At 43.6% G+C, this 27127-nt stretch overlaps 1 protein-coding gene across 1 annotated transcript in view; it reads left to right on the top strand.

The window, feature by feature from the left end:
• SNED1 (sushi, nidogen and EGF like domains 1) overlaps positions 1-27127 on the top strand; it is a 90460-nt gene that overhangs the window by 34929 nt on the left and 28404 nt on the right. The window contains exons 4-18 of the mRNA XM_084847035.1: positions 173-335; positions 2869-2994; positions 3696-3809; positions 6368-6481; positions 7156-7269; positions 7447-7563; positions 9084-9209; positions 11386-11490; positions 13267-13380; positions 14112-14234; positions 16095-16211; positions 16311-16427; positions 18199-18312; positions 19035-19208; positions 22386-22499. Coding sequence (XP_084703161.1) covers positions 173-335; positions 2869-2994; positions 3696-3809; positions 6368-6481; positions 7156-7269; positions 7447-7563; positions 9084-9209; positions 11386-11490; positions 13267-13380; positions 14112-14234; positions 16095-16211; positions 16311-16427; positions 18199-18312; positions 19035-19208; positions 22386-22499 — 1852 coding nt within the window. The remainder of the gene's footprint in view (positions 1-172; positions 336-2868; positions 2995-3695; positions 3810-6367; positions 6482-7155; positions 7270-7446; positions 7564-9083; positions 9210-11385; positions 11491-13266; positions 13381-14111; positions 14235-16094; positions 16212-16310; positions 16428-18198; positions 18313-19034; positions 19209-22385; positions 22500-27127) is intronic.

Here is a 27127-nt window from a genome sequence, read left to right as displayed (position 1 = left end):
GGTTGTACGGTTAGCATTGAGCAATATGTAGGGAAATCTGATGCTTCCCTTCCTTATGTTCTTGCAGTCCGTTCCTCTGCAGGGCACTGGGGCATGGTGGATGAGAGAAGTCCCTTGCAGCTGCCCTGCTTTCCCCAGCAAGAGGTTTCACTCTCTGCCCTTGTCTTCCTAGGCAGGTTTCAATGCCGGTGATGGAAAACGGTATTTTAACATCCCCGGATCCCGCACTGATGACATTGCCGACGTGGAGATGACAACAAATGTGGGTATCCCCGGGCGCTGGGTGTTCAGAATCGATGATGCCCAGGTGCAAGTGGGGGGCTGCAACAACACAAGTAAGAGGACAGCAGTTAGGTTTATTTAACCAAACCAATTCTTCCAGCCCTTCTCTTCATCCCTGTGAAAATCCCAGTGCCTCTATGCAAGGCAGCAGCTACGCAGTTGGGGGTAGTTTGGGTATGGCAAATGAACCTCTGAAGCCTTTGCTCCTGTGCATGAATGCAATCCAATAAATATGGCCAGCAGGACCTGGGATTCATTGATGCTAGATCTACGTGCAAGCTACAAAATGTCAGGGTATGATTGTAATGCTGCATAAAACTCAGGAGTGCATCTCTGGCTGGGGAGCTGTGATATCTTTGGCCACTGCCAGTCAAGGGTTGCTTAGTTATTCCTGAGAATGCAATGAGTGAAGATAAAATATCAGTGGAGCACTTTGAGATGAATGGGACTTAGGGTTGTCTATGTATAAAAAGAGCCTTCAGGCCTAGGGCTGCAAACTTTAAACAATAGATTAATCAGTTAAATGGAGTTCATTGATTATGGAGAACAACAGCACAATCCTACTCAGAAATAAGCCCCACTGTGTTCAGTGGGACCCAGTTAAGTGTATGTAGGTTTGCAGCCTGAGTTTAACTGATGAGGGCAAATTTTAATTGGTGGGACTCTTGAGTTAAGGGCACACTTAATTTTTTTAAGCTATTTTGGTTCTGGTATGTTACCAAAACATGGGATGAAAAACTAAGTGTAAAAATTACCCCCCCCTTTTTTTTTTTACAGTGGCTGGAAACTTAGCTTTTATTTAAACTGTGTTTCAGAAATGTACCTTTACTGAGAGTTTAGTAATATCCAGATTTATTTAAATAATCAGCAAAACAATAATCTAAAAGGGAGATCAGTAATCACTTAAAAACAACAATCTTTAATTGGCTGACAGCCTCAAACCCCTCCCCCCTCAAGCTGTACTTACAATGTTGACAGCGATATGTTTTGGAAAAAGTCATTTTGAGGGTTCATTTAAAATGTACCTGCACCAGGATGGCTCTGGCAGGGACCATGGAGCGGCAGCCTGTACTTTTCCAAGCAGCTTCAACCCTGCCATTTAGGGCGGCCAGTTACGCATTACCTCAGCCACTCTGCCCCTGCTAGTTTGTGGCGGGGGCATTAGAGTAGGCAGAAACCGGAAGCATCCTGGACTTCTCTATGGCCAGAGTATGGTTCTAGCTGTTTGCAGATATGTTATTTAATGCTATAAGAATGAAGTAATTCTTGATGAACTACCCATGAGAGAGATAGAGAGGGAGAGTACATTTGGGCCATGCCATTTTCAAGACTCTAAAATGTAGATAAACCCAAAATGTAGTGATGAAATATCACATTTCAGCTCTGTGAGCAATTGATGGAATCCTGGTAGAGGTGATTCTGCCTCCACATCTTTGTGGTAACTGCAGAAGGGAAGATGCTGCAACGTCTTGCTTGGGAATGTTGCCATTTACAAACCTGTTTGATAAGGTTCATGAAATAGCATCTTACATTAGTGAGGGGCTTAAAGACAGTGTGTATTACATGTATAATAGCTTCTCCCAAACTGGCAAGAGGCATATGCACTCCCTGTAAGATAATAACAGTGTCCATCTTCTTGTGACCATATATTTGCCATCATCTGCATGTAGTTCCAAACAAAAACATGCCCCCAGTCTTTACCCAATCCATGGCTCCTTAGACTCGGATGAGCTCTCTTTTGGCTCCCAGCCCAAGACCGGATCTTATCTGGCTGCCCTGGGACTATATGCCTTCCTGCAGCTCTTTGGGTTACTGTTGTTTTTTTCTCCTGAGCTTTCCCCAACTTGGAAATTCCAGTGGTTTGGTGGCTGATTTCCGCCAAACCATTCTGGCACTGCTTACCATTTTCCTTCAAGACATAACCCTATCTTTAAAAAAAACCTTTTATTTTGCCAAAAGTGTTTTATTATGGAATTTTGTTGGCATTTACCCAGTTCTTGATTCTTGGGTTTGTCATTAAATATTACAGCATAACTAAAGGCGAAAAGCAAACCTAGGCAGAATGCATGCAGCATGGGGTGAGCGGTGGGATATAGAGCTGGCCGCCACCTTTGTTTGTGTGGACCTTGTTCACAATTTCTGAATACAAAGGAACATTGATATGGTTCTCATTAAGAATGCACTTTATGAAAGTTTCATTGTCTATAAAAGATTAATTTGGAAGTTATAATTTTGATGTTCAGAATGGTAGTGTATGTCCTTGACATCAAACTAAAACATTGACATAGACAGCTGAGAACAAAAAAAAATCAACATAATTTTGACATTCAGAACAAATTTTAAATAATACTTTCATCAAACTAGTTTAAATATGGATAGGCTACATTGAATTGCATCATTTTAAAATGAATGTGGCACTTCTGTCCATGAGCCCAGTGTGTTGATTACAGAGCAAACAAGGGCTGAAGGCCACAGGGACAAAAGAAGTTGGATCAGTCCAATGTTACTATTGCTGCTACACAGTCTAAGACTTCTCCTCTAGCCATGCCATCGTCTGCTGAATAGTGGGTTTACTTCTTTGTGCAGCTTCGGTGTGTCTGACGCTCCGCCCCTGTCTGAATGGAGGAAAGTGTATTGAGGACTGCATCACAGGGAATCCCTCCTATACCTGCTCTTGTCTGGCTGGCTTCACTGGAAAACGATGCCATATTGGTGAGTCTTGCTCAAACGCTTTCTCACAGTCTTCTAAGGAGGCATCATAGTGCAGTGGTAGAACATTTGCTTTGCATGCCGAAGGTCATAGATTCAGTCACCAACATTTCCTTTTGCAAGGATCTTGGGTAACGGGGCTGGGAAAGATCTCCGTTTGAGACTCTTGAGAGCCGTGGCCAGTCGAAGTACTCAGAACTAGGCTAGGATGCTCATAAGCTCACGTCATCTGTTCATGTTTTGCACTAGCTCCTTTTTCTGTGTTGACTTTTGTTGGCTTATTACTGCCCACCTTTAACTGTCCCATTCTCATCCACATTTCTTGAAGAACTGCATGTCCATAAGGACTGCTTGTCTTTGGCACACTGTAATTAACCAGTAGCTTGCATATTGAAATGTGTCAGGGTGGGGGCACACATGATAGCTTTTCTTCTAGAAGCTTAGTGGCTACTACTACTACTATTACTACTACACAGAGGAGTCTAAACTGTTGCTGTAGGAAGGAGTATATAACCCAAAGCAACTTCGCATAATTGAAAACATTTGAAGGACAGTTGCTCTGTCTTTGTATGTTTCTAGGAACAATGTATCCATAATAGACATGCCTGGTTGATTACACATGGCAATGCTTACAAAGTGTGTTTCTCCCTCTGTGGAGAGATGGACTGAATCTATGAGCACACGCTACTCTTATTCTTTTTTAGATGTGGATGAGTGTGCTTCCAACCCGTGTCGCAACAAAGCATCCTGTATCAATGGCATCAACAACTTCAGTTGTTTGTGTCCACCAGGATTTAAAGGAGCCACATGTGAGATTGGTGAGAAATACTGTGTAATGGCAAGCACAGGGAAATCGGATTATAGCTTATGGGTAGGTTTAGGTGGGCAAAGTGATTATAGAAGTATGCCTGCACCAGCACCTCTTTATAACAATTCTTCTAGTTTTGGGTCAGGACAAGACAGGGGATGGGGATGCATGACATGTCCAAACTGTGGCATTTTTCTGGAACAAATTGCACAAAACCAGGGTGGGTTGACTGGAGTCATGATTTAAACTGTCAGAAAAAATAGCCAGTCTGAATAATTAACTTATATAAAGTTTCCAGTTTTCTAATTCAGCTATTCCTGAATGAACAGTCATGCTACTTCATTGCTATAACCATTTAAAACAAGGAAAACATACTGATTTCCCTGTAATGCCTTTTGCACTACATAATTTATATCTACTGAGTGAGGGTAAAGAATTATGAATACTATGTTTTATAGTACTTACTTGTACTTACTGGGCAGAAGACTGTTTTTCCCCATGAGATGGAAAGTAAATATCCATGTGCTTTGACAGTCCATATACTCATAGTTTGCACAGAAATACAATATGTACGGCTTGTTGTATGTTATCTTTTAACACTTGACCTTAAAAGTTAGATATCTTTTGCCCTTGGTTTTGTCTGTTCATTTTTACATCACAAAACAGACTTTAATGTAATTTGACAGAGGGTCATGGATTCAGTTTTAAAGGAATATGAGTGTTTTCACTTTGTGTGTGTTTGAATCAAATTAAGATTTAATTTTAAACCAGGTTGTTTTACTTGTGACATGTGGTGGGTATTTTGCATGAAGGATGTCCTTCTATTCTCTAATGAAACATTCTGGAGCAGGAAATACTAGATCATACACAAAAGTGTGTACTTTATAATTACTTTGCCACCTTTGAATCCCAGTTGCAGCAGCTGCCTACTGTTGTCAACACGCATCCTTTCAAGGACTAGAGGTTAGTGTGCAGTCCCAATAGTTCTTAAAGCAGGCCTAGGGACAGGTGATCTTTCTGCAAAAGATACAAGTACCTTTCCGTGAGACAGGTATCATCATCACCATTGTTTATTTGCATGCTGCTTTTCCACAAGATTGTGACCAAAGAGGTTTGCAGTATATCACATAAACAGCAATAAAATACAACAGTAACAAAAATAGGAATAATTACAAATAACCATTGTGTCAGTGGGTAAATAAATAATAAGAAATGTCAGTCAATCTATATGACATTGAATGAAACAGTACAAATAAACTGACTTAATCAAATAGCTTAGAATTAAACAGGAGAGAGAATAAAGCCTAACACCGAAATAAAAATACACTATATACAAGGCCAAATAGATGTCCATTCCACAAAGGCAACATGGGGTCCATTGTTTGACAGGCACACCTCTCACTTGTGGCAGCTTTCCTCCCAATTCTCAGCTGGGTCACCCCTCTCAGCTCTCCTCCCCATCTCTCATTGGAAGACTGCCAATCTTCCTTCAAGCCCCACTATACTCATATATCTCTATTACTCATTCTCGCTCCGCCAAGCACCCCTTCCCTGCAATCTCTCCAAGGCAGCAGGTTCGATCAGGCTCCAGGATGCTGGAGTGGAGCAAGACAGATGGAAATGCATATCATCCCCAGAAAAATAGGGAATGTATTCCTAGAATCGGTGTAAGATATACATTTAGAATGGGTGGGACTAAGGGTGGAGAGGGGGAAGAGGTAAATGAGATCAGAGTTTTAAGAAGTGTCCCATGCAAAGATGCTTTCAGCGTGGCTGAATTAACCATGAAGTATAGCTGAACAACTCCCCTGACAACACTCTGTTTAGGGCCTTCCAAATGATTTGTCCATTTCGTAATGAAAGCATTCCTTAGAGGAAAATTAAGTAAAGCAATTGATTTATTTACCTGTTAATAGCTAAAGAAATTACTATGCAGCACATCTCATGGTGCACTATTCACTTAATTCTTCTTTACAGTGGGTGGGAGGGAGAATGCACATACATCTGGCATAGAAATGGTCGATAAAATGGAACTTCATCATCATCCCCATTATGAGATAGCTTCTTCTTTTCTTTTCTTTTTTACACAAAGCACTTTAGGGGGGTTTGTTTTTAGAAGTTCTGTTGCATTTTTCCAGCCATGCAAGAGCCATTGGCTGCAAATAATTAGGTATACAACACACTAACAAGAGGTGGTAGTTACCACAAATTGGCTTTTTGAAGTGGCCTTTTCTATTCCACAGAGTCTGCAATGAAAGCATTTGCTCAAAAAAGGCACTTGGCTTAAAGCAAATGTAACTTCCCATATTCTGTCGTTTCCCACGCCCCACACAGCCTCTCATTCCAATCTATGATATTGCAGACAAGCAACACTCCTAATTCTGACAGCTGGAGTGGTGTCCATGCTAAAGGCTGCAAAGGGGACAAAATAAATCTCTCGTCTGAACCAGCATCCATACAGCAGCCTGGCGAGAAGCCTACATACAGCATATGCATGTTTCTAGCAATGGAATAGCCACATCTTTATGCCCTAATTTCATCTTCCTTCCTTTTGCTGAAACATTACAGAGGAGTCTCCGTGTGAAACCAAACAATGCCAGAATGGTGGGGACTGCCAAGCGGCAAACAGAACGGCCGTGTGCCTTTGCCAGCCAGGTTATACTGGAGAAAATTGTGAGACAGGTGAGCTAACAGTGAGTGGGTGGAAAAGAGGCATTTGGGCGGAATTCCAAGGTAAGTCGATGTGTTTCTGCTAGCACAGGTTGGACAGCATGGAACCCAGGTGCTCATGTCAGTAATGAAGCGGCACCAGTGCACCTGTGCACTTCTTAGTTCTCTTCTGTGGGGAGGGTAATGCTCAGCACACACTGTGTGGAAGCTCCATGTTGGTGATTCCTAGCTCTGTTTAGGGACGTAAGAAAAGCCCACCTGGCTCAGACCAAAGGCCTATCTAGTCCAGCATTCTGTTCCCACAGTGGCCAGCCAGATGCCTATAGGAAGCGCACAGTAAGACATGAGTGCGACAGCACCCTGCCCCACTTCTGCTCATGGTCCCCAGCAATGGGAAGTGAAAGGCCCCTGATACTGGAGGTTGCATATAGCCATCCGGACTAGGAGCCATTGATGGCCTAATCCTCCGTAAATATGTCTAATCCCCTTTTAAAGCTGCCCACATTGCTGGCCATCACTACATCTTGCAGAAGTGAATTCCGTAGTTTATCTGTGCGCTGTGTGAAGCCACATAGCTCCATGTTCATGAATGACAACCCTTAAAATGTACATATGTAGTAGCCCATGGCTAGGCCTGCAGCCAGTTTTCATATTTGATCTGTTTGTTGTTGTTGTTTACTTTACAGAAATAAATGAATGCGACTCCAACCCGTGCCTGAACAGTGGGCGATGTATAGACCTGGTGGACAATTTCACTTGTGTGTGTGTGGTGCCATTCACAGGACAGCGCTGTGAAACAGGTGCCCTGATTTCATAACTGCGTGGTGGCACCCTCCTCCCCACATAGCCAGACTCTCTGTCTCTCTGCTCTGATGCTCCTGTCAGACTTTCTGCTTAGGCCCAGCCCTGTACTTGTTGTGTTTAATTATTCAGCTGCGTTGGGCTGTACTGAGGCTCCCTACTCTTCTCCGCTCTAGATCCTTCAGCCTGTGAGGGCAGGAACTGCAGGAACCGGCAGACGTGCAACTATATCCGCCCAGGGCGCTACATCTGCACATGCTCTCCAGGCTACTATGGGAACAACTGTCAATATGGTGAGAAGGACAAACCCTATGCCACTCCAGATGTTTTGGACTACAACTCCCACAAGCTCCCTGCATGGCCAGCAGTAAGGGGTTATGGGAGTTGCAGTCCAGAATAACTGGAGGACACCAGGTTGCTGACCCCCTGGTCTATGTGATGACGTATGTCCCATCTAATGGCGGTCCCACAGATTCTTATCACTTAGCCTGTGATGGCCAGCAATGTTTTCATTTGTCACTTCATCCAGTAACTGGCTTTGTGTGACATCCAGGATGATCTGCTTCTCCTTTACTGAAGCGGATTGGTATCCAGCCCTTTGTTAGATGGCAGAGATAGGGAGAGGCAGTTGTGCTCCATCGTCTCCTGTCTGAGGATCAATTCTGGCTCCTAGTTATTAAACACTGTACATTGTGTCTGAAGGTTATACTCCTCTTCCCACTTGGCCAATTGGATAAGTTTTATTTGTGTATTTATAAAGTTATTTATATCCTGCATTTTGGCCCTCAAAGGGCCCTCAATGCAGCTTAGAAATTATATAAAGTACAAGTACAATTAACAATAAAAGCAGAGAGCATTTAAAAACAAAGCCATTGAAACATAATCAACCAGCAGAAAATTTAAAACAGCAGAAGGTGTTAAACGGATCCATTAAAACATAATCAAACAGCAGGAAGTGTGGTGAAATAGAAATGTTCTCACTGTTCACTAAAAGTCAGGAAATGGGAAGGGATTTCCACAGACTGGGTGCCGTGACTGAGAAAGCCTTTCCAGCCAGCCAGTAATAGCTTGTGGAGCAAAGCCTCAGTCGATGAACACAGTGCACGGGCAGGATCATATGGGAGGTCTTTCAAATATCCCAGTCCCAAACCCATGTAGGGCTTATCCCATGTGTGCGCCTAAGATGCTGTGTTCCATTATTTGGCTGCCCTCGTAATGAAATTCCTATTGATTTGCTTTTTGAAGAGGAGATTCTTCATGGTGTCATATGAAGATTCATCTCAGACATTTTTAGAGCCATGGTTGAATTCTGTCAGGTCATCTTTGAGTAAGAACGTTAGAAGGGACCTCATAGGTCATCGTATACCATATCCAGTAGCTAAAATAATTCCTGCAGCACCTTTTGTTGGAAAAACCTGTTCGCCCTCATTTCCAGTAATGGGCACCTTGCAATACAAGGCTATGTTGTTTTATGAAATCATTCAGCAACTTGTGGATCAAGCCCATCCAAATTAATCCAGCTGCATGATTGTTTTAAGCAACTCTTAAAGGCCTCCAGTGCGGAAAATCCCCAAATACCTTAGCAACCCTACAGTTAGGAAGTTTTTCCTGATATCCAGAGTTCTTTGGGGTGCAAATTGCACCTGTTATCTTGTCCACAATAGAGGTGGAGGAAAACTGGACCCCATCCTTATTCAGGCTAACCTTGCATGTGTTTGAAGATTGTTCATCAAGCACAGTCAGTCTTCTTTCTTTGTGCTAAAGAAATGTGGCTCTTTCCTTCTGTCATGAACCTTTCACTAATATTTTGTAGGTGGGCCCAGAATGCCCAGTGCATGCATTTCCAATCCATGCCAGAATGAGGGCACTTGCCTTGAAACCAGCCAAGGTTATGTATGTGAGTGTGCTGAGGGATACACGGGCATGGACTGCAGAGACAGTAAGTATCTGAGTCTAAGGGTCAAATAAACTACTTCTGCTTCTCAGTCATGTGCATGTTTTCCTGGAGTTGTGTTGGGGGGAGGGTTTTGTACACAAGGCATTTATCGTGCGCTTGTCATTCCCTACTGACGGTTGTTTACAGGTTCTTTCAATGACATCATGACGCTCCAGTTTCACTTCTGTGTCTAACCAGCACTTTTGGTGAGAATTTTCGAGCAGGGAAAATGCAGCATTTAATTGTGAAAGTGAAAGAAAGTGTGATTTCCTCTTGTGTATTTGCACTATTCCACTATGCCACAATGCCACCTAGAGGTTATGTACTGGAAAATCAGAAAAGAGAAGTTTAGCTCTTAGTTTAGTGCTCGGATCTCAATTCTGTGATGAAACCGAAAATAGATAGAGCCGATTACCAGCTGATTAACAGTCTCATGTAGAACAGTTCTGAGTGCATTTGTACCTAAAACAGCTGTGACAAGCTGCCATCTGGATAGAAAGTTCACAAGGGGTGGGAGAATTATTATTTCTCTCCCCAAATCCCTTTTTTTAACCATTATCACCCCCTTCAAGCTGCTTATAGCTCTGTGAGGGAAGAGCTATAGGTACTTATATCTTTTTTTCCCCTCTCCGTGGGCAAAATATAGCTCAGAGGAGGTGATTTTCTGAAGAAAAATGGCTTGCACGGAAAGAGAGAAGTGTCCCTTCCTCTATGCAAACGTCTGATTCAGACTTGGCCTCCCACAGCTGCTTTGGTGTTTTAAAAAACAAACACCAAAACTCTCACAGAAAATATTACGCAACTGAGCGTCATGTGTGGCTTGATCCTAAAAAGGTAGCACCTTCCCAGAGTTAGTTGTGAGGGAGAGGGGACATGGTAACCTGTACTATGAATCCTCAGTATGTGTGCCATATGAGACCATCACTTGCCACCTTCTGGCTCGAACAACACCGTCACATGTTCTAGGGCAAACAGGATTGTGACCTTGACAAGCGCCAAGAGACCTGTGACAGACTCCTCCCAGAATCAATTGTTACTCCAAAGGACTGCAGTTTTGTGGTTCTCACCATGTCAAAATGGTTGTGTAAATCAGACCCCAAGGGTGGGGGCAGTATAAAACCAGGTCAGGGATTCTCAAATGTTGTCATGTTATATGGTAATAAGCTCTCCTTTTGGTGATTCCGGTCCTGTAAGAGTCCTTCCTTGGCCTATACAGAGAATAATTTCCATCACAGCGCTTACCACACAGAGGATCACATTACTCAATATGTTAAATACATAACACACAGCTGACCCTATCTTTGTTTTTTATTCACAAGAAAATATGACAGTTTCAGCTATTGGGCAGTATAGAAATACATACATACATACATACATACATATTCAGGGGCTTGATCTGGATCAGGACCACCACACGTGTGATGGGGAGGTTTAAACCTTCCCCTCCCACTGCCACTTGTTTTCCAAAGTTCCATCCCCATGCACAGGGGCTTTGGGTCCCATGTATTTACTTGTGAATAAAAAACAGAGGGTGAGCTGCACACTATGTATTTAACGTATTGCGTAGTTTGTCTCAGATACATCTGGTTTGCTGCATGGCACTTATTTTAATGGAGAGTCTCCTGTGCTAGGTTTCTTCTATGGTACTGGGGGAGCTGCACTTTTCTCTATCCTCTCACTCCCTCTCCTTTCCCAACCCCACTCAGCCCCCTCAAGCTTTTTGCATTCCTCCATTTTGGGGAGGCAGTTACCCTATGTGAGGAAACACTGGCTGATGTCATTCCTGAGAAGGACAGGGAGAATGGGTTGAGTGTGAGGTGCGTCTTTTAAAAGAAGCTGCGAGGCTCATTAGAGCTGCTGGGCAGAGCACAGATATGGCCACAAGGGAGCCTTTGATAGGCAGAGCTCGATGACTCCAGTGGGGAGCAGCAGCTGGTTTGCACTTTGCAGTCTCTTGGGTGTTAATTAAGGTAAATATCTGAGGTCATGAGAAAGGGAGTAAAGGTTCTGTCACCACAATGCTTGTAGCCAAACCTAATCCAGATCCCTCCCTCCAGCAGCCTGAACAACACTGCACTGGTTACTGGTGTGGGTCATGACAGCCTTCACAGCTGAGCTTTTGCTGGCACAGATGAGCCTAATTACTCCCCCCACCCCTGTTCCCTTTGCCTTTTTGCAGAGCTCTCAGATGATTGCGAGTGTCGAAATGGAGGGAAATGTCTCGATGGAAATGTCACTATATGCCAGTGCCCACCAGGATATTTTGGCCTTCTCTGTGAATTCGGTAGGAGTAAAGTTCTTCTCATCTATCTGAACCTTTCATTATGTTCACTTAACTCCTTTTATGCACCTGATGAAGGAGGATCTACGAAAGCTTATGTTGGACTTCAGGCTTGCAGGATCTACTTTGGTTTTCACTATAACCCGGAGGTCCACCATCCAGAGCCTGGTGCAAAATAGTGGTTCAGAAAGGCAGATATACAGTTGCAGAACAAGGTGCCTCTTTGCACATGCTCTGCCCAGGAATCTGTTTTCAGAACCAGAACTGGAGCTCGCACACATCTATTCCTGTCCCCTCACAACCCCAAAAAACCTTTGGTGAACTTGCCTGTGTTGTGTGTTGATCCCATCTCCACCACCACCCCCAGCTGAAATCTGAAAACCAAACTGACTGCTGACATTTTCATTTTGTGAATACAAGCCAGGAAGATGGGGAGATACAAAGTCATTCCTGTTTTTACACAACTGGCTCCCAGATGTTCCATCACTGAGGAATATAAAACAAAGGTGTCTTGCCTGCCAACACCAAAAATAATTTTGGTGGTGCCAAGAAAAAAAGGCACTGTGTTGATTTGCTGCCCAAAATGCTTTGATTATGCTTCCTGGACTGGAACCCTGAAATAAAGTTTGCACTTTGTGTGGCATTCTTAGTAATGTCAACAGTTACTGAGGCCAGCAAAGGATGTTCATCTTCATGCATGACAGGAGGGTGAAGGCCTGTTCTAACAAGAATTTAGAGCATGCAACCCATACCACAATTTCACTGTCCTGTGCATCTTTCTTTCTTTCTATCTGTAACTATCTGTCTATCATACATTTCAACTGCCAAATAACCCAAGTTCTCAGGGCAGAGTGCAATACATTAAAACATAAAATACAAACAACAAGTTTGTCTTTTGTATAAACAATAAATTTGTATAAAATACAAATAAAAAGAGCACATAACAAAACCCAGATACAGGACTCCTTCACAGTGAGCTTTTATCCTGAGACTGAGATTGCTCCTTCACAGAAGCTTGCAAGCTCTTTACATGATGCCGTGATCATTCAAGGCATCTCCTGCACTAAATGCCCTTTGTTCCATTTTTAAACAGATTGCAGATAATGAGCTATCAAATTACTCCGTTGTGTTCCGCTTCAGTTTCCTCCGTGAAAACAGTAAAAGCGGCAGGAAGAGGAGCGAGATCAATGAAAGATAATGGAAGACTCAGATATGGGGAGAAGGAGGGGGAAGGGAGTGGGGGGAATGGAAGCATGTGAAAAAGGGAGTGGATTGATCCTGCATTTAAAACGGAAGCGGAAAGCCCTGTTTTAAATGTAGGATTTTAGGCTGGTGTAGAGATCACCAAAATCAGCAAAGTGTAAAAACACTGCAGCACATAACATCAAAGTAAAACCAGCAGCAAAATACAAGTGCAGTGCTCTAAAAGCACTAAAAACCATTCTTAAAATGCCTGGGAGAAGTAAAAGGTCTTTACCTGGCACTGAAAAGACTATAATGTCGGTGCTGTAGGCATTCCTCTCTCTTGTAGCTGCCAGCCTCACCTCATTTGGTGGGGGTGCCAGGAAGTGGGACTCAGATTATGACTTTGGTGTCCAAGTATGTAAATCTTATATCTTCTTACTGTATGTAAATTAAAAAAAAAAGTCAGCTAGAGAATTGAGCCCTCTGACTATTTAACTGGTAACACTGCTCATCTTTGTAAATCTCACCTGTGTGGCACTGAGATATATGAAAGGGAATTGCCATGTGTCTTGTGTTTCTTTTTCCCCTCCACAGAAGTGACTACTACACCATGCAATATGAACACCCAGTGCCCAGATGGAGGTTACTGTATGGAGTATGGTGGCAGTTACCTTTGCGTGTGTCATACGGATTATGGCACTAACCACAGTAAGTAGGACAGGGAGTCCAAACGCATCAGTGTGTGCCGATCGTGGTGGTGGAAAAGTGTTCAGTATTACATAGCAAAGCCAATCCAGATCCCACACTGACTAGTGGGGACTAGATGGAAGCGGGGGAGAAAAGGGTTAAAATCCCCTCCCACACCTGTTGCAATCCCAACATGTGTGGAATTACAATCTCACTCACACACATACATACAAGAACATACCCTGCTGATCCTACTTGCTTTTAAAATACCTGCAGCACCTTTAACGATTGTGTCTGGTTTGACTCTTTGTATGCTAAAAAGTGCTGCAAGAAGGCTACTATTAAGGAAGTTGTGTAGCTTAAATGCATTGGGCTGGAAACCTATCTTGTAATTGGTAATAGTAATTGGTCCCATGCAGTATATTAGCTATCGGTCTGTAGCAGATGCTGTGAGATGTCCATATATTTATATCTTTAAGAACAAGGCATTTTAGGCTAGAGCAGCCTTCCCCAACCTGGTGCACTCCCATCAGCCCAAGCCAGCATGGCCGAAGGTCAGGAATGTTGGGAGTTGTAGCCTAAAACGTCTGGAAGGCACCAGGCTGGGAAAGGCTGGGCTAGAGGACCTCTGGGCTTCTTAATTCAAAAATATGTGTCCTTTTTCCCATGTCATTTAATTGAGCTCCTTTCCGTGGGGCAGGTGGGGTTTTCATTTAGCATCAGCCCATGTGAGGCCATGTCTGCTTTTGCAGCTGAGCCGCCACCCTCTCCTTGTGACTCGGAGCCTTGCCTGAACGGTGGATCATGTGAAGCCCAAGAGGACTCCTACGCCTGTGAATGCACTCGAGGCTTTGTCGGCAGGCACTGCGAAAAAGGTACTCACCAGCCCTTCCTGGCAGAGCAGAAGCGACGTTGCTAATCCTTCTTTGATGGTATAAATGGGAGACACCATCCTTTACGCTTTCTTTTCTTGCCCGCGGCTGAGCCAAGGCATGGTTCTTCCTGTGGCCAGCCCAAATTTTGTGAGGTTGGCAAGAGACTCCAAGGAAAACAGTACTTCTCCTTCAGAACAACCGTAATGGCATCCTTGGTGTTTTCAGGTAACAACACCCAATAATGCTGGCTGTTGGAGAATATAAATTCTTGGAGCTTTCTGTCTTAGCACCTACTTGAAAACAACATCTTTAGGGAATGCTGAGTTGTGAAGAGAAGGGAATCATCGGACTACTGTGGGTCTCCTTCTGTAGTTGTCCTCTTCATGGTATCGTTTGTGACTTTCTCTGGTAATGTTCATGTTTGGAGCAACACTCTAGACTACTTCAGGATGTTCTGGAAAGCAGTCCTCGAAAATTTTAGCTTCCTGATGTTTGGGAACTTACACCAACTTGCCTATGTAAGGCAGGCTAAATTCTCATCCCATGGCTTTGGAAAAGATTCCCCCAGAGAGCAGCGGAGAAGGGATTATATCCACGTTAACAATTCAGAGTGCCACAAACTTCATTTGAGAGCAAAAGCATCTATGTCCCTCTAAACAAGTATCATGCATGGGAGGGCAGGTATTGCTTTCTGGTGCCAACTAGTTCATGCTTGTTCAGGTGACTCTACTTTGGGGGCCTGGAGCTGCAGTTTTTCAGTCTTACAGTGTAGATGTGCAGAGTATTTTTAGCCATGCTGGTTTTGACCACTCCTCAAAGCTGGCATGGTCCAGGCCAGGCTCTGTGGCCTGTAGGACTGGTTTCCTGGGCTCCCCACGAATGTGTTATGGGGGAAAGTGCTGCCCTTTCTGCCCAAGCACTCTCTGTACTTCTAGCTGTGCATGGCAGCACTGAACCAGAAGTGCAGGAAGCTGCAACTTGAACATGTGCTGACAGTTGTGGCATTTATCTCTTGGCTGGGACACAGAATCTGATTCGGAGCACGAAGGAGCATTACACAATGACCTGGCCTGGATGACATGCTGGGGCTCATTGTGGGTTATTTAACCCACAATGAGCCACAGTGCCCATGGGCGTCAGATTAAATATGAACCCCCTGCTTGGGGGTTGTTGTGTCATTAAACAACCCTTGCATAACCATAAAACAGACCATGGGTTATGCAAGGGTTGCTTACCCCTTGCATAGCCCATGCTCACTGGGTTCGCATGACATGTCAACCCCCGAGTGGGATTGCATATTCAAAATGGCTGCCACGCACCCCCACATGTGCCACAGCCTCTCCTGTCGTGGGCTATCATGTCATGCAAAGAGCCCCATTGGCTTAGTATAGAAGTGAGACTAAATAATAAGTGATATGCAAGACTTGAGGTGATGTGGACATCAGGATGCCTCACTGCCAACACACTGGGAGAGGTCCCACACTGGCAATTTCCATATTGTGGCAATCTCCATATTATGTGGCAGCAAGTTCAATAAATTAATTATGTGGTGTGTGAAGAAGTGGTACTTCCTTTCCTGTGTCCTGAATTTTTAGCCTTTCCCTTTCCTTAAAGTGGTCAGTAAAGGGTCAAGAATCAGTTTAATGTGGCCAAAAGGCTAATCCAGCCTTCCAAGCCAGTTGCCCTTCAGATGTGTTGGACTGCAAGTCCCGTGATTCCCAGCCAGCATGGCCACTGGGGAAACTGTACTAGAGGAAAAGTGACTGGAACTCCTCCCTTCCTCCCTCCCTCCATCTCTATAGCAGGATAGGTTTCTTTTAAAAGGGCTTATAACAAGTATTGATGCTTTTCTCTTCCCAGCAAGGCCAAAGCTGTGCAGCTCCGGGCCCTGCCGCAATGGAGGGACATGTAAGGAATCGGATGGTGAATACCACTGCACCTGTCCCTACCGCTTCACAGGAAAGCACTGTGAGATAGGTACACCCACCGCATGCATTACAGCATTTGCAGCGGAGCCAAAAATTGGGAATGTCCTGGGATGGTTCACTGTATAACCTGCATCTTCTGTTCTCGTAGGTAAACCTGACCCCTGTGCCTCAGGGCCTTGTCAGAATGGGGGCACCTGCTTCCACTATATCGGCAAGTACAAATGTGACTGCCTCCCAGGATATACAGGACGACACTGTGAGACAGGTATGGAATCGGAGGGGCTCCTTTTACTGGAGCAGCATCTATGAACCAAAAGACTTGACCTCTAGCCCTTGGGGTATTGGCAAGAGGTCTCAAGATCTTTCCTATCCCTGTTCAGTCATTAAGCCCCAGGTGTCATTCTTTCCCCAAAAGGTAAAGCCATCAGAAGAGTCCCATTTTGGAGGAGGAGGACTTAAGAGGGTTACCAGCTGTTTTCCAGAATTTTTAAAGAGCTTTTATTGTATATTTTAGAGAAAGAAATCTGATAACAATTTACCTCATCCTAAATTCAAGAATCTTCATAAACTCAGTGTTGGGTGTGTTTGTGTGTGTGTGTGTGTGTGTGTGTGTGTATAGTTGTAGAATAAGTTGCTACTTGGGCACTGTGTTGTTGTATCCACCCCTATTATGTTTTAACATAGCTTATACAAGGCTTTCCTAACCTGGGTCCCTCCGGATGTATTGGATGACTACTCCCATAATCCCCCAGCCAGCTATTCTGGCTCTAGTCCAACACATCTGGAAGGCACCAGGTTGAGGAAGGCTGCCCTATATAATGGCTCAGTATCCATATAATAATTTGTAGGGCTGTGCAGAGATCCCCAACCTGCTTCGGAGGCTGATTCAGAGCTTCCGAATCAGCCCTGACCCACCTTGGCCCGATTTGGACCCAGCCGAACCCACTTTGGGCTCAGAGCCCGAAGCGAGACTCAGACATCCAAATCAGACCCCTGTACAGCCCCCCCCCCTTGCCCAGCCACACGAGCCCCCCACTCCTTACCTGGATCCCTGGGGAGTGCCTGCATCCATCGTCCTCTTCAAGGAGTCAACATTTTACTTTAAAATGACAACGCTTCTTCCGGTAAGTAAATGTTCTGTAGATTGCGGCTGTAGTGGGGCCATCTACACAACATTACAGGTGTAAATGGGCCATTTACACCTGTTATGTTGTGTAGATGGCCCCTTTACAGCCGCAATCTACGGAACATTTACTTACCGGAAGAAGAAGAGTTGCCATTTTAAAACAAAATGGCAACTCCCTCCACGGCTGCACGTGCTCCCCAGGGGTCTAGGTTGTGAGGTTGGGCAGGGTGGCTGTCCAGATCGGGCCAAAGCGCTTTGGAGCAATCCAACCCACTTCAGAGTGCTTTGGCCCAATCCTGACCTGCTCCAGAACCGCACCGCTTCAGTCCAAATCACCCTGATCTACTTTGGGATTCAGACCAAAGTGGTGCACAGCCCTAATGATTGGTTTCAAATGCACTGTGTTATAGTCTGCAGCTCATCTTTTTCCAGTAAAGGGCTGCTGTCATGCAACAACAGATTCCAGGCATCGGGTCACCTCTTAGGTTTTTGAACAGGAATTAACTGAAATTCCTTTTTAGAAATGTCAACTTAGGTTCCACTAAATATGAAATGTATTATTTTACTTTGCAGTCTTGACCAAAGTCTAAGATACGATGTTAAAGATCTGGTTACTTTCCACTGCAGAGGTAAAAAATAACCCTAATGGAAGGCATGATAGAAAGCATGTACTTATGAGCTGAATTTATCATGGACACTGGTCAGTGGTCTAGATTCAATCCTAGCTGGATGCTCTGAGCATAGCTGCTCTTAGTGTGGGTGACCCACAGTTGGATTGCATTACTAGGGCTAGAAATCACTTATGTTCAGGTCTTGCATTCTTACAACTCTTGAGGTGCCTTTATAAGCTCTGTTTGGAATACTAAATGGAACGATTTTCTATGGTGTGGGGTATGATTTGTTTTCACAGCTCCTTCTCCTTGTCTCCTGCATCCATGTGAAAATGGAGCCACTTGTGAGGATGTTGGCAACAGTTATGTCTGCATGTGCCCAGCTGGTTTCACAGGAAGGCACTGCCAATCAGGTAAAAACACAGGATGGCAGTACCCCATAATCAACAGAATTCTCCTTATCATTAGAAAAGGTGAATAGTGTCACATGAGATGTCATCTGTCCTAGTAGAGAGGGCAATGCCTACATTTTCATAAAACAAAACTAGTCAATAAATGTTTTAGACTACTTGAGGATGTTCTGGAAAGGTGTAGCTGAAATTTTCAGTGCCCCAGTGATTCGGAAACTTGTGCAAGAGCCTGTGTCCCGAGCTAGGCTGGAACCTGCAGCCCAGGGCCTTGCAAAAGATTTACTCATCCCGCAGAGCGCAGTGGAGTAGAGACTGTCTCCATGTTAATGATCTGGAGTGCCACAAACTTGATTTGAGAGCAAAGAATAATGTCCCTTAAGCAACCATGCATGGGTGATGGTGTTGCTTTTTGGAGACAACCATTGAGGGCTTGCCCTGATTTTAATCTTAGGGATGGGCTGTAGTTTTTTCTCCTCTAATCAAAGCAGGCTGCAGCAGGAGAACTTTTCTAAGATAACTCCACAAGTCACTTGAACCAAAGTGAATGGGCCGTTACGCAGTGGGCTATGTGGAGTCTTAGGCTGCCACCTTCCCTTGTGGGCTCATCAGTGCAAACCCCTTAGTTCCATCGGTGTTGTTCACTGTGCAGTTCATAGACAATATAATGAATTCATCACTCTATAACCTTTTTCATTCCACACATCTCCCTCTCATTTTCCTTCTAGAGATAGACTGTGGCATCCCCAATGAGGTGAAGCATGCTCATGTGGCATTTAACTCCACTAAGATGGGCACGCTGGCAGAATATCAGTGTGATCTTGGGTATATCCTGAGTCCCCAGAACAACCCCAGTGTGTGTAGAGCACAAGGCACCTGGAGCGACCCTCCTGAATGTAATGGTAATTTGATTCATGGTGTGTGTGTGTGTGTGTGTGTGTGTGTGTATTCATATGTATGTATGTCAGAGGGAGGGAGAGCCCACAGATCCTTGTCAACTTCAAGATTTCAGCAGAACCATAGTACTCCATAATGCCCAAATCCTGCTTATTTTTCTTGGAGGACCGAATGAGGGGAACCAACCCTTCTTTTGCTACCTACAATTATTCTTTGAATTGTTTAAAAATTCTTGTGTATCTTGGAAGTGTGCGCCACATTGCTGATAAGTGGGTGGAGGAGAGGGAGAGCATAAACTGGTCTCCAGAAGGGGCCCACCTATCTTACCTGGGGGAGCTCCCAAATTTGCAGGTATTTTGGAAGCTGATGCCCTCTGCTTCCAGTAGACTGACCTCTCTTTGATCTGGTTCGCACAACATGACAGTGCATGGATTAAGCAATACATGGGTTGTCCGAGGTGAGCAGGAGAGAGTGGACATTGCCTCCTGCATGCCTGCCACTTCCACTTTTAATCAGCAACCCACATAGGTTGCTTAGCTTGTGGTCAGAAGTCAGAACCCGGAGCACTGAGTTGTTTAGGGGGTAAACAACCCAGTGGTTAATCCAAAAACAAATCATAGGTTAACCACTGGGTTGGTTAGCCCCTAAACAACCCAGGACTCCAGGTTCCAACAACACACTCAACAACCTACGAAGGAACTACTCGTGGGTTGTTGATTAAAAGCAGAAGTGGGAGGCAGTGCATCCGCCCTCTCCCACTCATCCTTGTATGTTATGTGAACTGGCCCTATGTATATGTGTATGTGTATACATATATAAAATAATTTCCTCCCTGAGAAATCCATGTCCTCACCAATAGCCAGCACCTAAATGGATATAGGGAAATGGGGAGACTTCTCAGTTGTCTGGAACTTGTCTTCCCTCTGGAACTTACCCCATTTAGTACCTACTTTTCTCTGGTATGTATAACAGCAGTATGCAACTGAACAGCCTAATCATAATATTTCTAGGAAGAGAAGAATGTTGTAGGCAGTTTAGTTCTGAAAATGCTAACCGTCTGGATTGTGCATTACCCTTTTCAAAATCAAGAAAATTATTGTGCCTTGGTAAAAGAACTGGAGATGTAAGCCAGGCAGTGCTGATATAGCTGCAAGACATGGGGCAAGTTCACACACTCTAAGCCACCCTGAGAATAAGACTTGGTGGGTTGGTGGTTTGCTCGTTACTCCCGACAGATGATTGAGCACTCTGCAGGTTGCCATGGCTTGTTTCTACCTCAGTCCTCCTGTCCACTCCTGGCACGTATCCCAGGCAACCTTTATGGCAGAAATCCTCATTTCCTCATTCCCTTTATCACCACCCTTTCTGCAATTGGTCCTCTGGGGTTGCTGGCTCACAAGGGAAACTCCCCCTATCCCCTGGCATCAGATTGCCAAATGCATATAATTTTCTGAGCCTTTATGAATGTGGTAATACATACGCAAACTGTTTTTTTTTTTAATTCAGGGTCTTGCGCAAGTGCACAGAAGTGCAAGAACGCCTGTCAACTATTTAGCCCAGCATACTATTTAGTATGCTAAATAGTATGTCGACTATTTAGCAACTATTTAGCCCAGCATCCCCCTCTTGTCGATGTCAATTTCATCCTACACTACACTTGCCTTGCTAGCAAGCACCTTTGTAAAGAAAAGCCTGTTTCTGGTACTACCGAAGTAATTACACCCACCCAAAAAGCTCCTTCTCCTGCAGCCACCAGCTGCTTTCAGCTCCCCCCACCCACCCTGTTTGTGCTTGTCGCTTATCTCCACTGGTCTCCATTGATATACATATGGGTTACAGAGCAGTAACGTAAATTTCAAGTCAGAACAGGGATTGATAAACATACACAAATTTCAAGACAGAGCAGGGAGTGAGGTAGATTGGTAAATATGCACAAATTTCATGGCTGAGCAATAAAGCGGAGGGGGAAATTATGCAAATTTCACAGCAGCAGACCATCATATGTGTGCACTTCTGTAAGACCGAAAAATAAATAAATAATTGCAAACACATTCAGGACACTCTGCTATCCTTTCTTCTTGATTTTTAGGAGCATGAGGCAGAGGGCACTGATATGGGATGAGGGAGGATGGTGGCAGCACTAGCAAGATTGCAAGGAACGACAGGGAGGGTTGCCACTCTTGCCAAGCAGCTCTGTAGTTGTTCCAACAACCCATGATGAAGTTGCCCTGCTGGGTTCAGACATCACAGCAAGCCACCCTGAAAAACCCAACAAGCCATAGATTCTCAGGGTGACTTTTTCATGGAAAATAACCCACAATGAAAAAAATTGCTCCGGGTTCAGATCTCACGACAATCTACCCTGAAACAACCCATAGTGACAACCCATCATGGCTTATTGTGTTGTGTGAACCAGGTCAATTAATATGGAATGAATAGGCCATGCTTTGAAAGAGAAGCAACTCTTATGTCTAGCTGAACCTGTGCAACTAATGGACAACTTGTTGGCATCTTAATAGCGATACTTACTGTGAGACATTTCCCTAAGTATCTCTATCCCCTGTCTACTGTTATGTGATGTCACAGTGGGCCCAACTACACATTATGCAGTTCTGTTACTGGATTTCCTGAAATTTGTATCTTAAAAATAGACACAGATCCCCAGATTTGATCAGAGCAGTGATCTGGAGTGTTTGACTCTTCCCCCCATATAATATTTTCCAATTAAAATCACTGTTGGTCCCTCTAGAGTAGACAGCAGCCTGTTGTCTACTCTGTCTGGCAGCGGCACTCCAGCATCTGAGGCAGGAGTCTTTTCCAGCCTTACCTTGGGTTGCCAGATATTGTACCTGGGACTGCAAAGCATGTGCTCTACCCCTGAGCTATAGCCCGGCCCCGTGTGATGTGTGCTCTGGTCCTGAAATTGATGCAGAGGCCGGAATTGTGTTTCTCGTTTTTGTCTGTTCAGTAGGATCTTTTTCTGAAGATGTCCATATTTCCCATGCTGGGCTGGGAGTGGTTGTTTCAAAAATGCACCAGTTCTGATGTGCAAGCTGTTGATATCCACACATCTTTGTACATGAGATTGGGAGGGGGTGAAGTAGCCCTGTTTCAGGGCTTTCCTAGACTTCGGACTTTTCATTGCAGATAGATGATGGCTGTCTCTCCACCCTCTCTTATAGAAATTGATGAGTGCCGGTCTCAGCCATGTCTGAACGGGGGCTTGTGTAAAGATCGCATTGCCACTTTCCTCTGCTTGTGCAAAGCTGGATATACAGGACACCACTGTGAGTTGGGTAAGAGAATATGCAAATACATTTGCCAGAAAGTTGCATGATGATAACAATTTTTTATTAATTCAGCACCTGCTTTACAGAGTGATGTGACTGAAAAAAGGAACTCCACGTCTCAAGGAATTTCTGTCTAAATTTCGAAAGCAGGGAGGTAAAGGGAATGTTGGAAATGGAGAGAGTCTCAAGGGATGAGCAGTGCAGTCACACATAGTTAAGCTTTATTTCAATTGGGGTAGTACCTAAGGGGTTGTGAAATGGATACAGAACTGAAAGCGGAGAGAGCACATAAGTCTGTTTAGGCAAAGGTTGTTCCAGCTTGCCTGGCTTTGGTCAATATTCCAGTTCCGAAAGAACCAGGAAGATTTCAGCAAGGGGCTTGCCCTCCTCGTTTTTATGATGGTTATTAAGCTACAGCTGCCTGCAAAATGGGGACACTAAAAGGCAAAGAGGTCTCATTAAAGCAGTTGGAGTGCAAGGAGGCATGCTCAGGATAGAGCTGTCCCTCTATCCTGGTGGCAATAAAAAGATTTCAAGGGGCAATTACAATTTGAGGGCCCTCCTTGAGTTGGAGGAAAGAGGGAGAAAAGGGCAAAATCAGAATTGATGCTAATATAAAACTGAAGGGGAATGGAATCATTTTTATTGGATGAATTTAAGCGCAGGCCAGTAGATGAAGTCAGATCTTGTGCACGTGTAGGTGACTGGTTTTTACATACTTCTGTCATTATAAAAGAACAGACAATGTCTAAGCAAGGAATTTCTTATTTCTGGAACCCCAACGACATTTGAACTGAAACTCTGCGGCATTTAGTACTTTTTAGCGGCATGTGTTTTATTTCTTTTGCAATGGTATTTTTATGATTTTCATCCACATTTTATCCTCTTTGGTTTTAATATCTAAGTCTCAATATTTAAGACTGTGTATTTTTCTGCTTTTCATTTGATGCCTCTTTAAACACCTGGTTTGCACGACAGGGCAGCACATTTTGGGTTATTTAAACCTCAAGGAGCAGCAGTATGTGCCGGCTGCCATTATGAATATGCAACACCTAACCAGGGGCTATTTGAGGGCTAAACAACCCTCACATAACCCACGGTCTGTTGTAGGTTTATGTGAGAGTTATTTAGCTCTCAAGTAACCCCTGTCAGCTGGGTTCGCAGGACTCGACAAACCGCAGTTGGAGGTTGCATATTCATAATGGCTGCTGGCACGCACTACAGCTTTTCAAGAGTTAATTAACCTACAATGGGGCTGTTGTGTTATGCAGACTGACTCAGTGTGTATATCACTTTGCCTACTTACTAGCCAAAAAGTGACCTAAACTTTTTAAAAATAAGTAAACTAAAGATTACTAGTGGGTGTTCCTTTTTTTTAATGGCAGGCATTTGTAAAGCACTTTTTTGCACTGCATAAGCAGATCTAAATTTATCAGTATGTGTTTGCTGAGGTAAATTTTCCTGAAAAAATCTCTTAAGAACTAGATGTTTCTGAATGGAATTTTTCCTTTCTCTGAGCATCTCTTTATGCCACCTGTATACCTTGAATTGTATTCAGGCATCTAGGAGTGTTCATAGCATGTCATACCACTAATCTCAAAATATGGTAGCTGTTAGCTTCCAGAGTTTCCCCAAAAGTAACTTCTAATATGCATAGAAGGATTCCTGAACCAGGATTAGGCTTCTTCTGCAAGTCTAATCCTGTGACATGCAGAGGAAAACTCAGGAAATACGTGGGCAGTCTTTGTTTGTTTGTTTGTTTGTTTGTTTGTTTAAAACATTGATATCCTGCCTTTCTTCAAAAGCACTCAGGGTGAGCAACAATGACATGAAAACAATTATAATATAATAACAAAAAACTAAGAACTGCAGAATTTTTAAAAATAGCAAATACAAACAGCCATTAAAACCAGTTTGATCAAACAGCCTCCGATAGCTTAAAATAATTCAGTAAAAGAGATTAAAAACCGGCCATGCCACAAAAGACTTCCTAAGAAGGAAGGTTTTAACAACACAGTGGAATGCCATTAAAGAGGAGGAAGACAAACCTCCCTCAGAAGAAGTTTAGGGCTTGGAGTCTAGAAGAGGCCTAGATATGGATAGAAGCACTTGTAGTTGCTTGACAACTGCCCACCATTCTCAGGCATCCTCTGTGCTGGGAAACCTTTCAGTGCTTCCTTTCCCTGATGCCATGGGCAACGAGGTGTGCGTTCAACAAGATACTGTTGGATCTCATTCTAGATAATCCCTTTTGGGAACATCTTTAGCTGACATGACTGACTGCTCTATATACAAAATTTCTTCTTCCTAACATACCAGTTTTCTACAGGGAGGGATGTTTTGTACATAGAGAAGCATTTCATCATGAAAACTCTCACCTGCAGTCTGAAACGGTACAACCCAAACATTGGTTTAACACCACAGTGAGAAGTTGGCCAGAGTTTTGGATGGAAGTTAATGGATCTCAGTATTAAACCTTTAGCCGATGGTGGCTCCTGCCCCAATGTGCCTAAAAGTGCCAATATTTTATTTTTAGTTATTTAGGATGCTGTTCTAAACACACTTACAAGGCACTAAGCCCCATTGAACTCAGTAGGATTTACTTTTGATTAAACATGCTTAGGATAATGTTTTATGTATTGTGCTTTAAAATTTATTGATAGCCACTCTGAGTGTCTTCAACATGAACAGTGTGGTCTGAATAAGTAATGAAGCAGCCAAAATACATTAGTATCAAACCAGGTTAAAATAGCAAAATAAAAATGAAGTGATCTAAAAGAGCTGGGCAAATAAAAAGGTCTTTACCTAGTTCTGAAAAGACCTCCAACTTGGCCCCAGGAGAGTCCCACTGGGCTGTGCGTTCCACTGTTGGAAAGCCACAACCAAAAAGGCCCTATTTTGGGTCACTACCTGCCTCGCCTCTGAAGGTTGAAGATGATCTTAATATCTAGGCAGGTTCATGTGAGAGAAGGGTGGTCCCTGAAGTACTCTGGTCCCAAGGCTTTAACAATTAAAACCAGCATGTTAAATTGTGCCTAGAAACACTCCAGGTTACTGTGATAGGTTTCATTCAACCAATCAGCAATCTAGCCACTGTATTTTGCAGTAACAGAAGTTCCTGAGCAGTCTTCAAAAGGTAGCCTATGTATATTGTATGGCAGCAATCCAAACAGGATAAACATGGACAAGCTCTCTGTCAGCTAGTGAAAGGCACGTCATGTCATCAATGTCACTTGAACTTACAAAAATAGGGCTGGGTCTAATACCACCTCCCAAGGGGAGCTGGAACACAGAGTCACTGCTCTCCTCCCACCCTGCTGCCGACTATCTTGATTGAGCCCTAATTCTTCTAATATTTGGGGGGTTGCAGTAGCACTAAGTGCGGATTGATCAAAAATAGACGTTAAAATGTGTGTTACTTGCAAAATATTGTCAGAGGGCTATAGTTGGCAGTTCATGTGTGTGTTGTAATTCTGAATAGGGCCGAAAATTTCCATCTGCTCCTATGAATTGATCCAATGTATATATCCCATAATCAGTCCATTTTTACAAAGGAAAGATTTGCCCACTATTCTTAAATCTGGATTACACCAATTTAGCATGTGTATAGGAGACAACATGAACTTGATGGATAAGTGAATGCCACACTTCCCTAGTTGCTGTAATAGTAGGGTTATTTTTTCTCTACATAGATGCGTAGACCCCAGTGCCATCCATTGAGGGATTGGGGTCAAACAATGAGATTCTAATTCAGCCCATGATGGGGTGTCAGGAGAGGTAGGGTGTTGCCACTTTCGTGCACCAGAAACAAGAAAAGCTTTCTGATATAAGCTTAAATGGGGAAAGTTGAAGCCGCCTTCTTTGGTTGACAGTTGCATTTTTTTTTAGAGAAAACCTTGGTGGAAAAGATCCACAGATAAATTTACAGAAGAGAGTATTAAGCTGTTGGAAATACTTTTATGGGATATGCAGAGGGATGACATGAAGGACATAAATTATACCAGGAAGAACATTCATTTTAAGTGTATTCACTTTACCCCATGTATTCAGAGAGAGAAGGGTCCATCATTCTAAATCTAAGGATAACAGTGATATTAACAAGTTCAAATTTAGTTTGACCATTTGAGAAATATCCCTGGGGATTTGAATATTAAAGTATGTTACAGTCTCAAGGCACGAACGAAAATGCCATCTAGAGAATATATGTTACATTTATGCCCAGAGGCATCAACTCAGATATTGCTCAATTAATGGTGCATCCAGAAAGGAGTCCAAAGGTATTGTTCAATGTAATACAGTCTGGAATGGAGGTCTCAGGTTTGTCAACAAACAGCAACATATCATCTGCATATTATATTGTTTTATATTAAATGCCCCTATGAATCAGCCCACAGTGCCATTGTTCAGTGGGGAGGGGGACATCCTGTCTAGTACTCTCCTCTAAATTAAAGGGCGAAGAAATAATCCCATTGGTTATCACCTGAGATCTGGGAGAAAGATACAAGATTTTAACCCAATTTAAGAATTCACTTGGGAGGCCAAATGTAGTCAGAGTGGTTGTGATCATCCGCCAATAGACTTTATCAAAGGCCTTTTCAGCATCTAATGACACTATGGCAGCTGGTTCAACTTTC

Source organism: Heloderma suspectum, chromosome 3 (genome assembly GCF_057233095.1).
Source record: "Heloderma suspectum isolate Gila_16-S chromosome 3, 16-S_ref, whole genome shotgun sequence".
Classification (NCBI taxonomy): domain Eukaryota; kingdom Metazoa; phylum Chordata; class Lepidosauria; order Squamata; family Helodermatidae; genus Heloderma; species Heloderma suspectum.
Note: the sequence above shows the minus strand (reverse complement) of the source record. Positions and strands in the feature narration are given on the sequence as shown.